Raw genomic sequence first — 24,994 nt, 5'->3', positions numbered from 1 at the left:
AACGCTCGTCTATATCTATATCCCTCTATCTATCTATCTATCTATCTATCTATCTATCTATCTATCTATCTATATATATATATATATATATATATATATATATATATATATATATATATATATATATATATATATATATATATCTAAATATCTATATCTATAGATCTATATCTATATATATATATAGAAAAAAGGAGACACGGTTATAAATTGAAATTAGGATTTTATTAGTAGACATTTCCCCTCGTACATGAATCTTAAACGGTCCACAGACTGGACATGACCCCTTACAGTCCCCCACCTGAAAATAAAACAGCTGGTACAATGTTCTCACCAAAAATTGCTTAAATACTATAAAAAATAAATCAATTGCACAAAACAATATGCCTTTTTGCTCGTGATTACTTCTGTGCAGCACTTGTACACATAAAAACATTGACAACCCCATGATACAGTCCAGGAGAAAGAGGGTCAAACGCAACAGAAGACATATTTTATAGAAAGATCCAACACTCAAAGCAACAGAGATCTAGTTTAATTACAGAAGTTAGTCGTAGCCGCTCCAGCGTTTACTCGCCACTATTTCGCCAGCAGAGACAGGTTTGTTCCTGGCTAGGTTCCTTTACCACTGAAGCGTTCGTTCACCTCAAGTAGTGTTTAAGCGATGGATTTTAAATTACTTTTTTCAATGACAACTCCACCTACACACGTGACTGACAGATGTAGCGGCCGCAGTAACGCGTACAAGCGTTAAACTGGTGAATAGAGTTGACTTCAAGCCCCGATCACGCACTCTCATCCTCCATAAAACAGCTCAGAGTCCATCTTTCATTGAGATTAGTAAGTTAAGCACTGTGTGATTTAGCTACATAAGCGAAAGAAGAAAACGTACAACTAAACTATGTCGTAAAACCTCAAACATCATAAATAATAAACATGATACAAAATACACAAAAAAACAAGGGAATGACAGATTTAAGTTTTTTTTTTTTTTAAACACACAAAACCAAAAAGTTGTAATAATGTCCAATTGATTGGAATATATTAATATAAACTAAGAAAGTCATTATTTGGAGGTACATCTGACTATTGAAGGCGAGTTGTTGTTCTAACGCTATTGTGCAACAGGTCAGAAGTGTAATGTTCATGTTGAGGTGCAAAGGTTGCATAGAGTTGGTGTTGTGAAATACATGCTAGCTCCTAAATGCACTGATAGGTGTGAAAATGGAGCGTACCGCATTCAAGAAGAAGCTTTCTGAAGATCACAAAGGGCACTTCCTCTCCATTGCTATTAAAAGGAATGCAACCTAGAAGATCATTAACCATTATTCAATTTTCTTTCCAACAAAGGTGCTTCAAACTAGCCGTTCTTTGTCAAAAAATACATTCTTGCCAGTGCAAATGTGTGTGCAGGGAGTGTGAAGAGTCGAGGAGTGATCTGGTTCATGAGACGTTTCTGACGAATTAACATCCTGACAACGAGCCGCGACCTCAGACGACCTCGCCGTCTGCTTCTACGAGTGCTAAGCAGCAAATAAAAAGGAACTTTTGAGGAAAACTCGCAGTGAGGAGCTTCTGCACAAACACCAGACGTCCAGTCGGCAGCTGTTTTGCACGCCGCTGTCGACGGTCTCTCTCAGGAGGAGCGTCTCTTTTCCTTTAAGATTTTGTGCCGACATTCATTAGAGTACTTTTTCATTTTCTTTTTGTTAAACTATTGACTTCCTGTTGACATGTGACACCTATCTTTTTTTTTTACTACCATCAGTATCAGAATTTTTAAAAGAACATGGACGGCTTACGGGACAATAGACCATTCCCATCACTCACACAGCAAAATTCCCTTCCTCTCTCGTTGTTAATATAGCTTAATAAGTGTCTGTAAATATTAATACACTCATTCACACGATAATATCGTTACTTAAATTAACTCGGTGTCATTGGCGATGTCATCACTGCTCAACAGTGGTGGTTCCGTTGAATGTGTGAATTATATATTCTGTAATAAATGTCAAACTTCTTCTATAGAGCGGGAGATTAAACGCATGTCCTTAAACACGAGGGCCAAGATGTTCGACCCAAAGGAGGACAAATGTGCATTGTGTGTGTGATTTTCAATCTCAGCCGACCTCAGCTGTGACTGCGCTGCCACATAGTGAGCCACGCTGCATGTAAACATTCAGGCCAGTGTGTCATGAACTCTGGGCCCGTCCTCAAGCTGCTCCACGTTTTTTTTTAGAAACTAGCAGAGGGAATTCTCTGGGGTCTGTTCTTCCTCCACCTGTACTATTGTTACAGACACTCAGAGGCTACAGGCCAAGGTGACAGAGTCACCACTGAACCTGCGCTCCATTCATTCATCGGTGGCCTTGTAGGAGATCATCATGTGGTTCCTGGTCTGGTCCCACTTCAGCTGGACAATCCACTCCGCTGTCGAGAAAACATCTGTTTTTTTTCAGTAGGAGGTGAATTGGAGGCTAACAGTGGATACTAAATGTTTTAGGGAGACAACACATGGACAGTAATTGATTTCCTCGACGGGTTAAACCAGTATTTTTTTTATAGTTTTGTTCCTTAAAGAGTATAATGTCACCTATATATTTTTTCTGAGCTTTAAAAAAGAAAGAAAAGAAAAAGCATCCTCAGGATTCATCTTCAGTCAAAGGAGCATTCACATCCCTGATTTCCCTTCTTGACTGTTGGTCCATTCATGTCCATAAATCCATTGATGTGATTATTGTGTTTTTACTTCATGTTGTTGCAAGCTTGTATTCACTCACTCATTAATGACACACGTAAGGGTTTGAAAACGTCCAGAGGTTCGGCAGGTGGGGGAGAGTTTGATTGTAAAAGACATTTAACATTCAGATGGGACCCAAGGGTTTGTGGGCCAGTGTTAGGTGTGTAATTGTCGCTTCACATGGACCAGCAGCTCTCTGCCGCTGCGACTGCTCTGAAATAAAATGGTTCTTGTGCTCTACATGATGCCGGGGCAGAGAGATGGGGAAACATGTGTTGGTCAGTATGTGCTGTGAAATCACACATGATTAGGATTGAGACTTGAAGTTAAGATTTAAAAAAAAAAAAAGAAAAAGACCTGAAGACTTAGTTGTCATCAAGCAAACCACTGTTTTAGAGGAGTGACGGGCATTTGGATTCTTTGTAAGTCGTTCCACATTGTGCTGGGTCTGTCGGTCAGTTCAATGATGATGGGGATGAAGGCTGTGAGATGAAGATAGGTACATGGATTCTTAACATTCTTCTCCATCTCATGACAGGCAGTTCATTGCAGGTTATAGAGGAGGAGGCGGATGAAGGCTAGCGGGCTCTTAGTAGATATCAGGCATGTCTTGGTAGTTCCTATTGAAGTAGCCACCGGTGTAAAGCCAGCCTTGGGAGTTGGTATACGGGTTGGTGCCCATCTGAAACCACCTGAGACATGCACACACGCGCACACACGCACACACACAAACACACACAGATTAACAACTGCAGAATGTACCTGCTGAGTGCATCACGTGCAGTGCAATGTAAAAAGTATTTTTGGCACAAAGGACGCGCATCAACCTTTGCGCATGCAAAACAGGAAGCGCATCGCATGTTTGTATTCCCCCGGTAGCTATCCCTAGCTACCAGAGTATCAGTGGCGGGCCGTGAAAATTGTCATTACGCCAGCTATAGAGTTCAACAGCTGAGAGAGACATGGAGAAAGACAGAGGTGAGATGTGATTGGTCAAAGAGCGTTAAGGAGCGAGCTGGCTACAGAAACAGAAAGCAAGTCAGCAGGAGCACAGACAGGAGCTGGGAACATGAGAAAACATTGTAAAACTGAAAAATAATTATAAACGTATTGTGTATTTGTGTGACACAATTACGTTATGAAATAGATATAACTTTTAATTATTAAAAAATTATGATTTTTTTTTTAGAAAAATATATACATTTACTTTAACTTTTTGATTCTGTTTAGGCCAGCAGAGAAGGCCTAGCTAGCGCTGCGTGAAAATTATTAGTGGCGAGCGGTGAATCTCTCTCTCCCTCTATCCCTCTCCCTCTCTCTCTCTTAATAAGCCACTAAATTTGCCGGGGGCAGGGGGAGTTCACAAATTGTCTATTGGCACTTTAAGTGCCAAAACTGAAATTGTTTTAGTGAAAAATTCAGGACAGTGCTATTCTCATAAGTTGATTAAACTTAAATATTCAATAATACTAAGAAGACAAGAGACAGTTTCTTAAAACGTTATCTATCTTGGCTATCTGTTCTGTTCACACCACTATTCCGGTTTGTTTTGCAGTGTAACTGCTAACACGGTGTTGTTGTTCATGTGCATGTATACTTAACCTACCCTGCATGATAAGGATTACAAAACAAAAACAAATGTTTAAATATAATTTTTTTTTTCGAAAAGCAAGCGGAGGAGAAATGAAAAAACAGTATCATCTCCACATCACATTAACAAAGCTGTTGACAGAAGGAACATCTTTTTAGTTTGACTCACTACGAACATACAAAGAGTTTGTTGTGACTGTTGCCATGTGGAGTTTGTACCAACTGTATGTTTAATTGAAAGCTGTGGAGCACTGAGAGTTAGTATGTGTGTGTTTCCCACCTGGTAGACCACTCCTCCTCACTCTTGCCTCTCTCCTTTCTGGCAGCTCTTTGTTTCTCCTCCAGTCTCTCCTTCTCCTTACTGGCCTCATCTGCAGAAGAACACACACAACGTTTTCGGGTTGTACCATTTATCATAGTAAAACTTTGGCGTGGAACATATTTATTATTTCAAGGTAGTATAGTGGTTTGCATCTTTCTTTTTTTATGGATCACTGAGTGAACAAGAGGCAGTGATAGAGACACCCAGCAGGTGGCAGCATTGTCTTACTACTGTGTAGTGACTTCTCATGTGATACAAAGATACAAGGAATGATATTTTTAGTGGCATTTTTCAGCCGCAGTAATGTAGCATCACAAGAAAGTGTTTAGTTTTTGTTTTTCTCCAGTTACTAAGATAATAATCTGGACCATCAGTCAGATGTAACCTCTGATCATACTTTTATTTTTTTTTCTAGGTTGCTGCAGGGCGTTTCCGCCAAACAAGGCAAACAGAACTCCATTAAACCCTGATAAGGGACTTTCAAATCAAATTACCCATGCTGCCATTCTCCATGGCTCTGATGTCCGGCCTGAAGCGACAGTCTGTGGGGGCCACCTTGGCCGCCATGCCGGGCTCCAGTTCATTGAGAGACATTGCAAAGTTGGTGAAGTTGTACATCTGGGGGAGAGATTGAATTAGGAATATTGAGTGCTTGGTGTTTGTAAAAGTCTTGAGAAAAAAAACTACAGGCCCGTTCAGCCCATTGACAAAAATCATGAGCGTTCTGCCAGAAAACTGTTGATTTAAAATAGCTCATTAACTGCACTCTGGTTTTCTAGCCTGGTATTGTGTGTGTGTGTTTTTATCTTCATACCTCTGCAGAATGTGCCGGTCTGGAGTCTATCCTCCACAGCAGAGTGCTTCCTGGTACAACAGAAACCGTCTCCTGGACTTCGGGCATGTCGTCTGCGTCATCGTTCTCTGCTCCCTCCTGCTCCTCCTGCAAATAACACACTTTTGTCACTGCTGTTAAAATAAATGCCATCTTGCATTGCATTTGAGGTGACTTTGTTTAAACTTTATCTAGAGGAAGCGTGTGTCGTCACACACACATACACACACACACACACACACACACGCACGCACACGCACACGCACTAATCAAAAAACCTAACGACCACAAGAGAAGCCGACACAAGCCTGTTGGTATACCTGGATGAGACCAGAATACGGTGGTCTCAATATGAATGAAGGAATATGGAAGAAGTAAAAGCAATATGATATTTTTTGTTTGCATTAAAAACTCCGGTTCACAGATTTTCTAACTTGTTCTCACATTTTTCTGCTTCTTGTTGTCTCCTCTCCTCTCAGACTTCTTGTGGGCCTCGTAGGCCTGAGGGTCGACACTCCACATGCACTCGGTCCACTTCCCATAGATGACACAGTGCTTCTTTTTACTGGAAATAGATAGAGAGGGCACAGGAGAGTAAGTAGAGGAATGATTGAGGGAGGAGGGGCAAGATGGGGAAACGAGAGAGAAGATAAAAGGCAGGAGAGACAAGAAGTGGATGAAAAAGAAGACACAGTATGGGGAAAAAGAATGGAGAGGAAGAGGTGCACAGAGGAGATGAGGAAGAACCAGATTTGTGGAACAACTTTGTCAACTTCACATGCTATTAATAATACAATCTACATACTATAGGTGACATATTAGCACACTGAACGCTCACCTCTTATCCTGGATGTATCCCTCCACTTTGTGTAACTCTTTGCCAAACATCCCACAGGGCTTGAAGTTCAACACACACTTGTCTCCAGTGCTGCGGGAGAAAAGAGGAGAGAAGAAGAACCCATCAACGTTTCTTCCCAAGCTTTGTGTTTCACAATAAACGTTTAAGTAAAATTAAATAATAATTCCTAGATGCTGGATTATTGGAAGTTTTTTGCTGATTTGTTTTAATAGAGAGTATGCAGCAAAACATACATTTATAAATGTAATGTGCAAACAATTGACATCAATATCAAGACTTAAAAGAAAAAGTAATTTTACCAATTGCAATTCGGAGCATTATTGTTCTACTTAAATTTAAACCCTACATAGTGGTGTGATGTTGTGATGAAAGGTTGCCAGTCTGATCAAGCACTAAAAATAAAATGTCACGAAAGCGTCCCCTGTTGTCCATATAAGGCACTTATCTAATCAGTGCAACTGTAAAGCTCAGCACCAGCACACTGTGCAAGACTATGATTTCACAGCTTCTTCAACTCGCGCTACAGTGCGACGATGACGCAATCCGTGGCGGAAAATAAGAATAACGCAAGGCCTGCAGAGCTTCCGGGACAAACAACAAGAGACCAAAGGAGTGTTGACCTAAGAAGACACCCGTAAGACACCCAGGAAACAAGCTGCAATCTGAAGAATCAGAGTAAACGAAGGAGCCGGCAGGAATGCTGAACAGCTCTGTGAGTAACAGATAGCACAGCGGCACTTTGAATGAGTTTTATTTAAACTTGACTGTGGTTTAGTCAAAACTCTGGACAACCACGTGTGAAGACCATGGAGTGTGCGTGTGTGAGGCTCGATGATGATGAAGTTGCTCCAATAGCACCAATAAAGGCTTCCCTCCCCTATGAATTACCTTTATTGTATATTAGAGTCACAGAAAAGTAAATTAATTTTAAAATATGATAGGATTAATTGTTTAGGTCATTTATGAAACTAAAATTGCAATATATTTGCTGGTCCCAGCTTCTGAAATGACATTTATGACATGGTATAAACTAAAGTAATAAGAGAAAAACAATTATAAAATTAATTAATGAAAATAAGTGACCTTTTACTGTATATTGTTCTAACTGAATTTTCTTTTTTATATATGAATGTGTGTCCAATTCTATAACATTGTGTTTGGGTCACCATATGTTTACCGTGTCAGTTTTGTGAACAACAAACTGCACTTATGCCTACAAATTAATATGGTTATGAACATAAAAAAGACTCTCGTGCATAGTCTACCTGTGGTTGACTATCTCCACTGTGCCGTACTGCTCGATCCATAGTTTGCCCAGGATGATGTTGTGGACACAGCAGTAAGGGTTCGTCCATGTGTACGCCTCGTTGTACCTGGAGGGAGGCGAAAAGAAGAAGGGAGTTAAAATCAAGGAGGGATGAAGGGCAGAAAAGAATAGAGAAGATAATGACATGAAAGAATGACAGAGGTGATAAAAGAGGGAGAGGGACAACAAGAAAATAGAAGACAAGGAACTGATTTTAGATCACAAAGCTGTGATATGAACACACACAGACTCTCTTTTGGACTCACTTGAGTAGCTCTAGTGTGATGGTCCCTTTAGGCTCAGCCTCAACGCTCTTGCCCCAAAACTTGAGTTTGGGGTAGATGGAGCCGTAGAAGACAAAGTCCCCGACCAGACTCTCTGCATGGAAAGCACTTACTGGGGGATGATGGGATACCTGCTCCGATACCAGCCGGAAACCCTGATCCTCTCTGTAGAGGCCATTGAAGAAGAGGAGGAGGATGAACAAAGAGCGAAAAACTGGGTGACCTGTCCGTGTGCGCGCGTGTTTGTGTGTGTGTGTGTGTGTACCTAGTAAGCTCATAAGTCTCTCCCAGCAGAGGGTTGAAGGGTTTCCCAGTTCTGTCCCACTGAGACGCAACTGCTGACACAGCAAAAGCAGCTACTGCCTGAAAACACACAATTTACGGATCATGTTAGTGAGTGTGTGACATGACAATGTCTAGATGTGTGCGTGTGTGTGTTGCATGTTCTCATTTTAATCCTTGAGAGCTGGGCTTAGTCAAGTATAAGTGTGTTTGTGAACATCAGGTTCGATGCCAGATGGTTGACTGATAAAATACACTGGGGATCAGTCTATTAAGTGAGTAACTAGTGTCAAATTTAATGATCTTAATCCTTGGTCATTACTAATTAATAATATGTAACCCATGTATTTCATTAATCACACCACCATCTAATTGTTAGCAACTGAGCATATCAGCGTCAAAATTGCAATTGAAAGGACTTAAAGTACAGATTGCTGAATGTTTCTCAACAAAGATTTATTTTTGGGGCTGATAAAAAGGTGTGTGTGTGTGTGTGTGTGTGTGTGTGTGTGTGTGTGTCTGACCTGCATGCGCTCTATGGAGTCGGGCAGGGAGCAGGCTCTGTTGATGAGGTAAGTGTGTTCCATGTATTCAGAGATTCTCTGCAGGAAGCTCAGAGGCTCGTTGAAGGCGATGGGCATCGTGATCTTTGAGAGTTCCTGTGAGAAAAACAAAGTCTGTATTTTAATTTTTTTTTTTTTTTAACAAAACAGAATAACACGCCAAATCATTTAAATTTCTGCAATTGAAAAGAGAAACCGTTGGTGTAATGAACTAGCGTGATCTTACAGACTGAACCAATTAAAAACATGACAGAGTCGGCCCTTACCAGTCCAATGCATTTCTTCAGGATGCTCCAGATACTGACGGTGCTTCTAGAAAACATGGCCGCAGGTAATGACGTCCTGAAATGAAAAAAAATAAGAAATGACACGCAGGTTTGCTCGAAGGCTGAGCTTTGGCATCTAATAACCAACTCATAGAAATACTTTAGGCATGAGAGAGGGAGGAGGCTTTCTTCACCCTGTGTGTATCAGTACCAACAGTATCTGAACTAACAGACTGGTGAGAATAAAACCAAGGTTGTAGCTATAGCGTGTGGTCTGTCTGGTCTGTTAGCAGGCCTGAAATGCAAGTGTAGACTGGAGCAGAAATGGCAAAGTAAAACAATTAAAGTAAGACATTTAACTGAACTCTGTCATCATATTCTGAGGGTTGTGTACGGACCCAGGCAGATTTGTTTACATGAACACGCAAAAGGCACTTTCTTCTAGATTTTGCTCCGTTAGGAGTGAATCAAGAAAGTGGTTAATTTCCACACAGTGTGTCTCCACTGCAATTAAATTGTAGACAACAAGGTCAGTTCCCCACTGACAGCAAAAGCTCATATCTACTATGTTTTACTTTTGTTTCTTTTATACTAACTTTAGTGGTGACTAGCAGAAGAATAATCCCACCAGGTTTATGAGATGAAACCTAGGTTTCATCACATATGCAAAGAATACGGCCCCGGGACATTTATTCCTAGAACTTTATTTCGGGGAATACATTAATTTTTTTATTTATTTCATTCCTGGAACTTTATTCCTTAGAATAAAGATCCTTTCGTCCTAGAATTTTATTCCTTGGAATAAAAATCCTTTAGTCCTAGAACTTTATTCCCGGGAATAAAGGTCCCGGGGTCGTATTCGTACAAAGAGTTGCTGATCGTGAAATTCTCAAAGAAATCTTAAAATTAGGACGTTTTCTTAGAATGACAGTTAAAATAAAATGCTGGGTTTTTTTTTAATTTTTTTTTAAAGATTATTAACTAAGCATCTTTGTCAATAAGAGAACTCCTGATGTTACAAACTGTTAGGAATCAAGAGGAGGATTTATAAGCTTGAGAGTTTCTTCAGCAGACAAGAAAATAGTAGACAGAAAGAAAGAAATATTCTCCAATGATTGACTGACTTTAAAGTTGGCCCCTGGCTTAATGATAGTATTCCTAATCACACCATATATGGAAAAAGAGAACACATTATATGGTTAGGTTGGGGTTGGCTGTTATGACCCTGCCCAAACACACTGTACTGGTTTCAGTGGGAGGCTTCAAGACTTTCTGGACCAAATGTAAACACAGCCACAAACACTGCAAAAGGAATGCGGTGCAGGAATGCAGCCCTACCTGTGTTTCTTGACGCCGTTCTCCTGTGGCACCAACCCGTTGTTCTTCTGACTGCTGCTGTCGAACACCAGGGCATCTTTGAAACTGGCCTCCGACACGCCTTCATAGGACTCGTCAGAATCCAGGCCTGTGGGACAGAAAATGTCACAGAGAGGTCACGGTTACAACAAATCCCTCAACATGCTATGCAGAACACTTATTTGATAGTGTGATCAAAGTAAAATACATAGAGTCACTTCAGGCGTTTCTATTTTGCTGGCAGTTGGATTTGGGGTCAAATGTGAATATGACATCACTGTCTGTCACTGCTTATGTTGCGAACTACATCCATTTGCATCCATTTTTGCATCAAGAACTTATTGCCTGTGTTTGACTGGCAAATTGTAATGTTTACCTGGAACCGTTTACACTGACAAACCTCTTCTCTGACACAACAGTGGGCCACTTTAAAAATTATAATGCTATGTCTCTTTTTTCATTATTATGATGACATTATCAAGATTCCAAAGTTTCAATATGCAGTAAATACCTGGATAAGTGTGGTGTTTAAATGTGTATTTCTGTCTTCTTTTTACTAGTTGTTGTAAATAAAGCAGCATTACTTGGCCTGACATTGAAAACCTGTATGGGATTAATTAGGCAGAAACTGATTATGAGAATATGTGCTGTTGTTGACCTCCACCCACTTTGTATCTAGAACATCAACAAAGCATGAGTGTTATGTTCTGCAGGGTGGAGCTGTGATGACCTTAAGGTGGGGCCTTAATAACAGCTTAAAATAGACCAAAGTATTTAGTATCATATAGTAAACACACCTACTCTAGGTGTATTCTTACCATATCAGGTCAGCCAAAAAGGTATCGCAAAGACCTCTAACACTTGCATACATAATACAGGAAGAGGGACAGAATATTACTGAACAGCCCTTTACTACATGCACATTGTCATATGTGGTAGAATCTTTGGAAAACCTAAATGGTAACATGAAACAGAAAGTGTAAATGAGCTACACTTCAAAATGAAATGCTGTCATGAACAAACTATGTAGATAGAATAAAAAACATATATATAAAATATTGCCATTTTAATTCAATCCTAGTTAACGCCTATTGTCTTAAATTAAAGGCCCATTGAGGAAGAACAACTAGACAATAAGGCCAGGCTGGATGCCACCTGGTGCTGATCACAGCTGACCCCTGTGCTCATGTATGAATGAATAATACATCTGCCCGGGTCTGCATCTGTCTCAGATCAGTAAGATGATCATGATGATGGCACAAAGACAGGCCCGTCTCACACAAACACACACTTACATCTTTTATTTATATCTGCATGAAAGCAACAACCTGCATAAGACCTCACAATAGCTGTGCGTCAGCAATATCACCCAGTACACAACCGGCAGTAAAGGTACAAAAACAAAGGCGCACATAATTACTGACAGAGAGCAACACCCTGCTTCGCCCTTACATAAAACGTGAACACTATTAACGCTTTAAAATGGATACCAGAGGCTGGGAACCTCCTTGTTTCTGTCACAGTAAAATCTTCACTGCCATAACGATCCACGTTGTCGCTATGCTCTTATTTCTCATAGTCACATCCCAGGATTCAACAAGTTGCCTTCGGTTATGGAACCAAAAAAACTCCTCTGTTTGAAGTCCATCCCTCCGCAGTTTGGTGAGTGAGACCCCTGCAAGGCCAGTGAAGGCCTCTCATAGTCAATACTGACGATGACACTGAACTCGGGCTGTGCAGTATGGCCCAAAATCCATATCACGGTATTTTGTAAGATTACGGCGGTTTCACAGTATATAACAGTATTCTTTCCGCCACCAGCCAACTACACAGCAGTGTAGTCAGCAAACCGTGCTCAACCTTGACAAGTGCCGGAAGCCACATTATTTTTTCACAGATTAATGTTGAAAGCGCAGCGGCATACTTTAGTTGTGTATTCAACTTTATAACAACAATTGATAACCCACAACTTAAGCTCTTTAACAGGGTTAAACACCACATCACAACACTTTGTGACACAAACAGTTTGTAACACTAATAATTGTACATTTATAAAATTAAAAAGTTGAATTGCATGCTGGTTATAGCTCGCACACAAACAACAGGAAGAGTACACGTTACTGTATTCGTATTGAGTAAACGACCTGTGGCTCAAAAGTTAAATTAAAATCTTAAGTTATAAATCTTAACCTTTCCCACCGTCAAACTGATGTAACGTTACTGTGAATAAATAATAAACTAATAAAGATTGCTCGTTAGATTCTCATAACCTCTACGGAGAAATCGGAGCCAGCGCATCATTTAAAAAAGTCCTGCCGAGGTCAGGCCTCTCTCGGCCGCCAGCAGAGGTCTGACGGCCCGGTGCCGACGGGCTTCATCGGTCCTGCGAGCAGAACTTCAAACCGTCGGTAACTCTTTAAGTCGGCTGATTCTTGACAAACTGACCATAGACTTGAAACTTAAACAACTAACTTCTCGCCAGAAAACATCCTAAATTTACATTTTATGACTCAACAGTAGTATTCAGAGAATGAACTATCAACTTTGATTTCTTATCTGCCATTGTTCCCTGTTTGCTGGAGTTAAAATGCATTCTGGGATATCGAGAAATGGCCCCAGTCCAGAATACACGCCACACAAACATCTGTTCGCTCACGTTCAACTTCCTCGCGAGGCCAAAGCAACTCTAGACTTGTTTCCAGCAAATCTCTTTTCGTAATCAGCTAATGCGTGATAGCCATTCATGGCAACTGTAACATTAGCATACATGGCATGCCATAAGTGTCGACTTGGATGACTACTTGTCTAATCTCTCTACAGTAGTGGAAACCAATCAATGGTAAATACAAGTCTGGATGTATGTAACAGCCTTGCTCAAGACGGGATATCAGATGAAGAGTGTTATGTGCTGATCATGGGATGGTTTTATCAACCAAACCCCCCCCAAGCCATCCATTATCTGCCTCTACTAGAGAGAATAAACTAAATATGTTCCCCTGTAATTCATCACTGTTGTGTGTTGTTGACATTACTGATCATGACCACAAGACAACAGACCTCTGAATTATTGAACCAATCATTAGACGAAGGCAAGTTAAGTTCCTTTGGATGGTATTATGCTTCTAAGATGGAGACCAATACAGAACATCTAATTAGAAATAGCAGCTTCCTGCAGCAAAAACAGGGGTCACAATCTCTGATGGTGACAAAATTAGATCTGAATTAACATAATAAATACATGTTTGGCTTGTGGAATACAACAGCATTTAGGAGCCGTGCTTCTTTGAGAACTTTAAGAAAGATTTTTAGACCATCTGAGAAGTATTTGCATTAAATAAAAACCAGCACATTAAGACCAACATGCACGCACACGCACACGCACACGCACACGCACACACACGCACACACACACACACCTGTGACGGCGTCGTAGAACTCATCGTCATTGTTCATCTTCTAGAGTCAAAGGCGACCAGTCGTTTAGGACGGATGAACTTCTAGCACATGTTCCTTTCGGTGGACAATCCCTCAGAGTTCCTCTGGAGGGAGACCTGTCAATCCAGGTCCCTCTGGAGCGGCAACACGAAAGCAGCACAAGGTTCGGTCAATCCAGGGAATGTCCAAGACTCGGTATGGCGACGACTTCTGGCAGATGCTTTGACCAGAGAAGAACACCAGGAGATGTCGATCAGAGCAGATCTTGAGTCGCCGGCGGCCTGTGGACAAGTGATGTAACTTGGCTTCCGGTTGTTTAAGTAAATCAGTGACCTGCAGAGACAAATGAAGACAAACACACAATTAGTGAGTTTCTGTAAACCCAGAGTCCCTTTTCTTTCTCTCCATGAAAGCTGTGTTACTAAGAGCCAAAGCAACAACTGCTCGTCATAATCTGAGTGTTATTTTAGGTTTTCAGATGGCACAAAAGGGTCCTTCGCTATCTAGGCTACCAGCTGAAAAGCTGCTTGGTCTGGCTGAGTGACAGTCTTGTCCATCATGGCCCACTGACTGCAAACAGAGAGTTTTCTAGTCCAGCAGTTACATAATGGGGACACCACTGCAACAGGCATTCTGGGTCTTTGTGGCATTTTGTCTGGCTCTTTGTCATTTTAAACTCAAGGGACCTTTCATTTTCAAATTCCAAAAATAAAAAAGGTAAACGATTGATATAATTTAGTTACAAACGATTCATTACAAAATGAAACAACATGAATACAAAATTACAGAAGTTCTGTGCTGGAGTAATTTGTTTGGAAAACAAATTGATTACAGTGAAGAAAAAAGAATCAAATCTGGATCACAGCCTTTTTTGGTTTTGTTGTTGTAAAATATTAGGCTTTTCTTTTTGGTTGACCAGAACTTGGTTGCTGCGCAAGCAATGTGCATTTACTCCTTCAACATTTGACTAAATTAGCTTTCAGATGGAACTGGCCTTGTACGTCACACAGCGCTATACATAGATGACACTTTCTTATCCGGTTGAATGTCAGTGCGTAACGCCGTCATGTCGATATGAACCGTATTCCACAGGGTGAAGTGATTAAACAGAATAATGAGCCTATAAGGTAGTCAGATAGTCAGCTTTAAAAGGCTTTTTAGAAAGACATGCTTCACTGTGCTGGCAGCAGAGCACATTGTTCTGCTGTACAAAAGAAGCTAATATTTAACTTCTATCACATAGTCATTGTTTGGTGACACTGCCCACATTCTTCACAATGACTCAAAATAAATACACGACTTATCCATTTGTTTCTCTCGCCACTATGACCTTCATGCCTGACGTCAGGAATACTTTCATCTCTTTTCTAACACACAGTAAAGCATGAAGGGTCACATTGACATTGAAGGTATGTGCCAAATTTAAAAAAGTTTGCTTAAGGCATTCCTGAGATAATACGTTCACGCGTCTTTATCGGACAGACAACACAAAAACATAGTGCCTCCGGCCACGGACGTTGCCGACGTAAAGCATACAACTGTGTCAACACGTGTTCATATTCCTATAACTGGGAGAAAAAACTATGGTTTTCAGCCGCAAAGCTGATGTTGCATTCGTAAGTTTAGAGAAACTAATACCCAACTAATTTCCCACTCTTGAAAGACAGAGACCCCCGTCAAAGGGGAGCTGGAGGATGAGACGTAGGAACAGTTTATGTCTTAAGTGAAATGTCAATGAGCCTCTTTGACTCTCGGTTTACTGTCTTTTGGATCCTTCTTGATTCTTCCTGACTGTAGTATAAGGTATGACACGCCATGTAGACAAGGTAAAACGATTCAACGGCTCATCATTTCTAAATTAGACAACAATCACTTAATGTCATCTGCACTTTCTTTTCTCCTTAAAATAGCCTCCTTCAATGGAAGCACTGAACGATCATGTACTAATTCTGATTTTCTCACCGTTACAAAATCTGTACATACCTGCCATGAAATTAAATCCCAAAAGAGACTTTTTCTTTCTCACAGGTATTCATTCATGAAGGTATAGTGCTGAATCTGGGAGAAACAGTGTTTGTTCCCTCTTTCTTTTCCTCCCACTCTGCCTTTTTCTACACAGTGGAGGGGTTCTTACTTTTCCTCAGCGACAGATAACACCTTAAGCACACAGGACTTGGTGTTCACAATAGATAAGGTGGACAGAATGGATGACAAACTGGTGTTCAATTGTTCGAACAGCTCATTTTATGTCCAACCGTAAATATTATTATTTAAAACTATAGTGATGTCAAGCGTCATAAATGTGTCGCCCGAGTCTGAAGATACCAAGACAGTTCTCTTCCTTCTAAGTACAGTCTGTGTGAGAAAACTTGACCAAGCCCAACTGAGATAACCCTTATCCCGCATACTTCATCAGTGCTTCCGTACTCGTGTTCTTCACATATGCTGCAGAGATCATGAAAATCTACGTAAAATGAACAGGAAGTGCCCAAAGTTTAATTCTCCACATAGTGGGGATATTCTACTATTATGAAGAACATTTTAACTGCTGTATCATAGCAAATTAAGACCTTTGGCATGCCAAACAGAGCTATTCAATTTGTGCTAAGTATATTATCTTTCAGGTCACTTTGCAGCCACTACAGAACAAAAATGGCAGACGACGATTGGGCAGACTACAGGTCACTAAATGTAAGAAAAAATATATATCTGAGAGCATGTCATCTGGCACAAAATAGCAAGTTATGCCTTCTGTCTGTCTGTGAATAAAGCAAACACGGCTGAAAATGTGATTTGCATGAGTTACAGGACCAGCATTTTCCCATATATGGACATAGGGCGACTGTGGCTCAGTGGTGAGCAGGATTGTCTTTCAATCAGAGAATTGGTGGTTCGATCTCTGGCGCCGCTGGCCCATGTCGATGTGTCTTTGAGCAATACACTTAACCCTACCTGTAGCTGCGCCTACGGTGGAATGAATGGTTCATAATACCGATGTGGCATCTTGCATGGTGGCTACTCCCATCAGTGTGAATGGGTGAGTGATGTCATGTAGTGTCAAAGCGTTTAAGTGGTCGGAAGACTAGAAAAGCGCTATACAAGTACAGGTCCATTAACATTTACCATATGGAGCATGAACATCTTCCCAGCTGCACTCTCCCGGGTGTATTCAATTGTATTATTGCTTTGATGCAATGGACTAAATTACGAGTATATTACATCAACTGTATTACCTGTAGAAATGCATTTTGACCAGAAGATGTCACAGTTACTTATTCTGTCTAACTTTGAACGTCATGGTTGGCTGATCCAAATGAAATGGATGTATACAATGAATTACTGATCTTGCAAGAATTTTCTTCTTAAACATTTCCTGGTACGGCGGTCTGCGTTGATTGTCACACACGACTCATACAATTCACCAATTCTTCAAATGGGAATCTCTTTCGCTGCAATGGCTTTGACCGCATTAAAGAAATATTTAACCTGTAATCTTGTCGCACAGTGCTTCGAGTTATGAGACAAAACCTGCACCAAGGAGTCAGCACACAATTCAAAATTCCTTCACGCTAAAGCTGTACTTATAAATGTTTTTTTAAGCCAAGAATGAAAACAAAGATGCTAAGAATGATATTGCCCGCATTCATTTTTTACCATCGGACAGTAGCCCTTTAAGCATTCAGTCTAACCCCTAATCCTATTTATTGTTTGAGTTGCGTTTAGGATCATTTTCAACTGGCAAAATGAAATCCTTAAAGACAGATGTACCGACATCTACAAAGTGGCAGTCATAAGTGCAGCGTGCAGACACTAGCCTAGCAACGTCCTCGGAGGGAAGACGGAAAAACATCCAAAGCCACAGAGACAAAAAAACGAGAGGACAGACAGACACAAGGTGAAAGAAATTAAGAGACAAGAGCTGTTGCTATGCGAGACAGAGCGCAGTGCTAAGCAAGACACACACACCCCCCCCAATAGGTGACACACCTCTGCAGACTGTGAACCGCATACCACAAGTTAAATTAACACACTCACACGCGCGCGCACACGCACACACACACACACACACACACACACACACACACACACACACACACACACAAGCATGCACTGAAAGGAACAAAAGGTTGAGAGTAAGGAAACTAAACCACGACACACTTTAATGTCAACCACAAAAACAAAAATCACAGTTTTTTTAGTAAATTGGGAGCCTATAAAATGTAGAAGGATAAACAAATAAATGAAAGTAGCCTGAAACAAGTGCAGGATCGGTGGAGTTCAGTAATGAGCTTGTGTCTCATCTGAACAGAATCCTGCCCGGCCAGACAAGTGGCTTCTCAGAACAGTTGTTCCTTTTTTCACAGCAGATTGTTCTTTTCAGGAGTCCCTGAACCTTTATACACACACACACACACACACACACACACACACACACACACACACACACACACACACACACACACACACAGTATATTCTGCTTATCAACTGCAGTTCATGCTCCGAAATGTTCATGCATATTGCAAGAAAAACATTGGTATGAATATTTGGTTGGTCTATTATGAATGTTTGTCCATGGATCTCTTGTACTGTTATTGACCTTTGTCTGCATCAGCCTAAACAATAGCAAAAAGAGAATAATGAGCAAGCGAACAAAGCTTTATTTGCTAATTGCTATATTGTGAGTCCTAGTATCCTGATTTTGCAGAGTTCAGATCCAGAGGTTGATAAGTTTTCAAAATATTTTTAGATGATTTCTAAAAGGGCCAGATCGAGGCTTCCCGGCAGCTCTCTGGCAGAAAGCATTAAGCATGTATCAAGTCCTCCTTATCGCAGTGATGCGGGCCCTTTGCTGCATTTAATCCCCTTTTTCTCGCTATCCCGTTCCAATATAGCAGAACCGCTAAAGGCCGAAAGACTGGTATCCAACACAAACACTGCCATGAATTTTATGGTTTCCATTAAGTCTGCAACACACTGTGTAGTTATCAAAAGGGAACATCCTTGCACTTAGTTTCTCGCCTCACCAACATTTTAGTGTACAAACTAAAAAACTAAATTAGACAAAATTCTATCAGGTTACATCTATGACGTGGTGAGTTTTATATGCAACAACAGAGGTGGGCCGTGGGTGCTAAATCTGAGCGTTGTCTCCAATCTCACCAACAAGCCAAGCACTGGCTCTGATGCAGGAAAGAAAATATCCGACTCCGATGTTTTAAATGAGTGCTCCTTTAAAAGCATTATCTGCTACTGTGTGTCATCTATATTAAGTTACAGTAGGATGCTTCAGTGCTGCCAGAAGTAAACATCACAAGACCATAACCAAGAGAGCGTTCAAATGTCAATAGCCCACAAACGATTTTTTATTAAAGCACGACTGCGAGTATGAAATCTAATTTATTCCACCTCAATCACAAGACTAAGTACATACAAGAGTACATGCTCTCTGACCGGAGCATTTGTAGGTGCTTACGTCAACATCTATACCGGTCTGCAGAGGCAGGACTTGCACTGCTAGTAATATTAAAACGGACTTAGCAATACAAAAACAAAAAATACAACTACAATACCCTGGAGCTAACTAGCTGAGAGCACTGGAAAATAAGAAAGTGTAAAAAGACCACAAAACTTAAGCGAGGCTATTACCGGCTGCAACCTGTGCTCTGAACAGAGGCTGAAGCTCATCAGCGGCGTTGTGTCGGAAGATGCAGTGACTTAAACCAAGTGAGAGTGGAGCAGATACGAGGAAGGAAAGGTCCACTATCCACGAGGCCAACTCGTGCGGTGTAAAATGACATCGGTATTAAGGAAGTGCCCCGTCTGCTCTGTGCTATATGAAAAGCTTATTTTTCTAGATTACAGCCCACTTGTAATGCACTGCAGAGAAATTCCTCTTTTGTTTTTAAAAGTCCAAGTACTGAGGTGAGTCACAAACTTGTACTGAAAAGACTATTGTAGTCTGATTTATTTTTTAATTACTTTCTAAATAAAAATTCAATAATATCTTCAATATTATCTGACTGCTTGTATTAATTGAGAAAAAAGCCATGAGCAGCAATAAACAAATATCAAAGATGCAAAATATTCAGATGCATTGAACCGTAAGCGAACCGTCATTGAATCGTGAGGACAGTGAAAATTCACACCTCTAATGCAGAGGGACAAAGAGTGAAACACTAAAGAGAACAGAAACCTTTTTACCATCACTCAGAAAATATCCACCAGTGAGAGAAAGAAAAACTGATCATTGTCATTTGGCCTGAGGTGAAGACATCAGCCCCGGGAGTAAAACACAAACACTGTTTCTCCCAAACACAAACAGACATGGTGTTAACAGTTCAGTTCATAACCAGAACTTGAAGAGCAAAGATATACAAGGATGTCAAAAGTAAAGACTTCAAAGATTTGAGCCATTTTGCCTTGAAACCAGACAAAACCTGCAGTATAATGTGTTCTTTTGATGCTTCCTAAATGAGGATGGATGAAGCACGGAAGGACACATTAGCATATGCCCACTCAACAACACAAACACAACTGATTGAGTCAAATGAACGCTAATAAGAGAAAATAGCTTCCACACAGTGATCGCCTAAAAAACAAGCTCTCAGTACCTTGTTTCCCATGGAGACTAAAGCTAGTCTTAGACTACGTAGTTTCACAATAAATCTAGCGACAATTACTTTTGTCTTACTGGACTTAATATCAGCCATGTTCACCAAGTAGGATGCTGAGCAGTCACACACACAGTCACACACAGACACACGCAAACATCCAATGTAGTGTGCATCAGCATATTCCACTGATACCCGCTTGGAAGCCCAACCTGCCAGGATGAGTCTTACTTTCACACAGGTTTAAAGATAGAAAGCCAGCTCAACATCTTGCCTCAAAACTTCTTTCAAGTGTACACCCTTAATTACTTTGGCACTCCCAACTGAGTGCATAAAGAAGAAAAAACATGCGCACAAAAGCAACTTTTGCGATCCACATTGTTCTCGACTGTGCCAAATCTGCAGAAGCCGGCTTTTTGCTTTAATGTCGAAATGTTCTGGTGAACTCGCCGCCTGGCTGACCACTGCCACACGCTTGCCACTGGATACCAGTGCCAGAAGGAGGAGCTCGGCCTTACAGCTATGCAGGGTGGGATTTCCAATTAGATTTGGGGTTTCAACCTGTCGATTTTTTTCGCAGTTCTGAAAGAATGGGTTTCACGTTATCGGGACGAGAGTCACGAGACACACTTTCATTTCACGGCATGCGTATCCTACAATAACAAGTTGTGCTCACATTCTTTCAGTCGGTTTGAGCAGCAGTGCAACTTTGATAGGTCACATAATATGTTGTTGTCTTGTGTTCGTGAAAAAGAGAACATTGTAGAGCCTCTCTTCATCTTGATGAATGAGAAGTGTTTGTTCACGTCGTCTTCCCTATCAGTAAACCAGAACAGGGAAAAATGGAAAGGAAAAATAATACCGAGATGCCCAATCACACTTCTTGCAGTCTGTACACTCCCCCAAATCAAAATATTTATTAAATGCCGTCAGGAAATTAATAACAGATCAAAATCTATATCTCCTATTATCACCCGTTTGTCCCAGCTGACCAGCATGCACTCCCTATGACAATAAGTCAAAAACAAAGCGGAGCAAAACAATATAAAGGCTGTCTGTCAGACAGGCTGCAGATTGGCTCGCATCATACATTGTAGAGACAGCATTGTTTCTCTGTTGCCTGGATAGTTGCCTGGACTAGTGCTAGTGCAAACTTTGTCTAATCCCCACGTGGCAACACACAGCAGATGTGAGACGCACAAAAACAAAATGCAGCCTTTTTATATTTAACGATTCACACAGCAGCAATTTGTAGAGGCAGAATATTATTTAACACTTTTGGAAATTCTAAAATCTCGTTCCTCCTTATAGACCACACAGACTTCAAATCCCACAACTACACCTTGGCTGCCAAACTAGCTCAAGCAGTTTCTACTAGAGTTACATCTGCTTTTGTGCGTGTTGGTCCTGCAGTCACTGCAGTATTCCTCTCAACTAGTGTTGTAAAGGGGCGGAAATTTTCTGGTAAATTTCCAGAAAGTTTCCACAGGAATTTTGGCTCAGGAATTTTGAAAAAAAGAAATGTGCCGAAGTTTTTTGCAAAAGCATATAACAGGGAACTTACATGTAGTTGAGAAGAATAGTACGCACGCTTAGCTCAGCTGGACCCTGAATGCAGGGTAACTGAACTAGTTCATTTTTTGGAGCTGTGAACTTAGTTGAAAATTTTGAATTATGGACTATGAACTGAACGAGTTCATGTAGAAAGTGACCTTTCCCAACACTGTTTGTCATTAGCATATTGATTACTTGGTGAACTGAAGCCATGTTCATTTTAATACCAATTTTATTTGTGTACAGTAGACTTTTTACAGCAGTGAGAGTAGGATGTTTGCATGTCCACACAAAAGTACACCATCACCTCGATTATTCGCGGCTTTCGAAATGTCAAAAAAGTCATTTTTAAAAGTTGTATTATAAATGTTCGCATGCATGTCTGCTTATGACAAGGTAAATACAGTAAAATTACCCCAACATTTCCAGTTAATTCCTATTAATTCCCATTTATTCCCGATAATTCCCGTGGAAAGTTTCCAACTTTGAATATTCCTGGAATTTTGCAACCCTACTCTTAACCATGTTGAAATCTGGCTTTTAGGACATACCTTACAACATCTCTTTCCTGTTCCTTTAACTTTAACCACAGAACTAAAACAATACATATTGCACAAATGGTTCTTAGGGTGTTCACCGAATTAACACTTAACCAGCAAACCGCTACATCAACAAACACAACAATCTATCTATCTATCCCACGTCACTCTGCTGTTCTGCAGGGGGTAGGGAGTCCGTTGGGCCAATGTGATACTCCACTTTCAAATGGAGCCCATCACCATTGCAACGAGCTGAGAGATAAATTAAGGCACCTTCGGGAGGAAGTCGAGACAAACAACAAAATGACAACAGCTGTAATTCCACAGGGAATGGCCTGGTGTCGTAATGAAGCAGTAAACTCAGAAGGTGTCTGCTGCTTCAGATTTTCTTTTTTTTTTCAATCAACCAATGTGTAATTTTGTCAACAAAAAAGTAAAATAATGACAAACAAATGAGTTAAAACGCCTTTGATTTAAATTATCAACCTACAAAGTTACATTACAGCCAATCAATCAGTTTAATCGCTTTGATAGTAATTTGCTGTGGTACAACTAAACTGTGTTTTTATTTATAAACGTGAGCATAAAAAAGAGACCAGTTTGCATTTAACCTTCATCAATATCGAGTGTTGAATAAAATTAAAGCACTTCCCGTATTGACCATCTGGCAACAAATTTTACTGATTTATGACAAAAGATTCAGTGTCCTATTAATATCAACCGATTAAAGGGTCTCAAAAGCTAAGTATCAGCTTCTGATACCAATACTAGGCTCCCCAGTGGTAGTCAAAATGTTACTGTACTAAAACAACACGATATGGACCCTGAGTTTCCCTTCGGGGATCAATAAAGTAATTATCTATCTACCTATCTACCCATCTTTCTGAAGAGACTCCCAGTAGTTGTGGAAGTGCTGCGTGTTGTTTCGTGTAGAACTGTATGTTTCTGTGTACTGTGGAAACAGATATCCCTCTCTGAGACAACACATCTAATCTTTCCTGGGATCAGCAGCAGCAGCACAAACCAGTTGTTTGCAGCAATACAATCTCTTCCTCTGAGGGCAGATGAACCGCCCGCGGTGTCATTGACTTCGAGAACACCATGGAAAAAAGACGGAGCTTCGTTGAGTCTTTCCTGTGAGGTGATGGAGGCGGTGTGAAGCCATACAGGCAGGGGAACATCCCCACCGTGTGCATCAGACACGATAGAGGCAGCTGCAACATACTTTAACCTGAGATAAATTACCTATGGCCACCCTTTACAGTCACTCTCAGACAGGAGATCTGACGAGTTTCTCTTCTTCATTCCCGCTGGTCCTTCTCTGTTTTTTTGGGGAGGGCTTCAATGCGTCTCCCTGATTACTTTTCACTTTGGGTAGTCGCACCGCTACATGGCAGACAACTTAATACAGCCGTTTGCTTACTACTAATAATATTAGTAATAATATATCACTCAACCGTCCAGCTGTTGTGATTAAAATTCTTTTTTTTTTAATCCACACTGACGACTGAATAACGTCCATGAGCCCCACCGTTTGCCTGCTAACATTAGCATACACACTGTTCCAGTAACTGTTCTAGCTTGACAAACGCTAAACTTAACAAACATGGGCCAACCATTTCAAACGAGAACAAGGTAATGAAATACGCACACGGGGAAACTGCTAGTCCTTCACAACATGAACTATAGCGGACAGCTCCAACTCTGACAGGACGCCAGGGAGCCTTTTTGACAGCTAGCATTAACATTAGCGAGCGGGCTAAACGAAAAAGAAAGAAGAGAAGAAAAGGTGGCTAATGAGCAATAGTTAACGCCTTCGTTGTGAGAACCAACACAAGCTGAACTGGTGGTTTTGAACAGGAAACTGTCGTCGTCGGAGTAAAATGTCTGTCACCTTACCTCGGCGGTGTGAGCAGAGTGAATGTTTTGACAAGTCCAGAGACGTGAGCAGGAATTTTAGTGTGTAGTATCGGATTGACACAGAAGCGGAAGTCACTGGCCACTGGGGGCGTGGTCGGATAAATGACAGGCATGGGCCGCAGCCAATCAGGTGTAGGGTGCGAAACGCCTGCCCAATAGCAACATGTCGAATGGGCGGTAGAATAGAACTGACGATACCAAAAGATATACGGTAGTACACAATATAGTGTCTGGTTTTGTTGTTTTGTATAATTTTATGGATTGTTTTTTGTTTTAGCGCCTGAGCTTTACTGTAACAAGTTACACCATTTGTTTTGTTTGTATGGTTCCATTATCGTTATTATTATTTGTATTATTATTTTTTGCATTATTAATAAGTACCGAATTAAATATATAAATGTATTAAGATTTGTTAAAATAAATGTTATATACGTAGATTAAACCCGGATTCATGACCTATGATCACACATCCAATGCAGTTAATTCTTGTATCTCACAAGCATTTTTGAACTACTTTGTTTTGATGGTGATGCT

General features: G+C 40.7%; 1 protein-coding gene across 1 annotated transcript; it reads right to left on the bottom strand.

The window, feature by feature from the left end:
• Nucleotides 1–225: 225 nt before the first annotated feature.
• On the bottom strand, nt 226–24,520 carry LOC137800430 (oxysterol-binding protein-related protein 2-like). Its single transcript, XM_068597628.1, has 14 exons — nt 24,440–24,520; nt 13,817–14,168; nt 10,383–10,509; nt 9,045–9,120; nt 8,740–8,874; nt 8,199–8,296; nt 7,916–8,098; nt 7,609–7,716; nt 6,323–6,412; nt 5,929–6,049; nt 5,467–5,592; nt 5,147–5,270; nt 4,611–4,701; nt 226–3,432 (listed from the first exon to the last, which is right to left on the bottom strand). Exons 2-14 carry the CDS (start codon nt 13,851–13,853, stop codon nt 3,330–3,332), a joined length of 1,419 nt encoding a protein of 472 aa, XP_068453729.1. The 5' UTR covers nt 13,854–14,168; nt 24,440–24,520; the 3' UTR covers nt 226–3,329.
• Nucleotides 24,521–24,994: the final 474 nt, after the last annotated feature.

The sequence above is a fragment of the Clinocottus analis genome, unplaced genomic scaffold (genome assembly GCF_023055335.1).
Source record: "Clinocottus analis isolate CAN_PGR_092001 unplaced genomic scaffold, fCliAna1.0.p SCAF_4, whole genome shotgun sequence".
Taxonomy (NCBI): domain Eukaryota; kingdom Metazoa; phylum Chordata; class Actinopteri; order Perciformes; family Cottidae; genus Clinocottus; species Clinocottus analis.
This window is presented reverse-complemented; position numbering and strand designations above follow the sequence as displayed.

Coding starts and splice junctions, on each gene's coding strand:
- LOC137800430 (XM_068597628.1), bottom strand. CDS start 13,853: ATGAACAATGACGATGAGTTCTACGACGCCGTCACAG. Junction 7,717..7,915: donor ATCACACTAGAGCTACTCAA/GTGAGTCCAAAA, acceptor GCCTCCCTCCAG/GTACAACGAGGCGTACACAT. Junction 5,271..5,466: donor GACCGGCACATTCTGCAGAG/GTATGAAGATAA, acceptor TCTCTCCCCCAG/ATGTACAACTTCACCAACTT.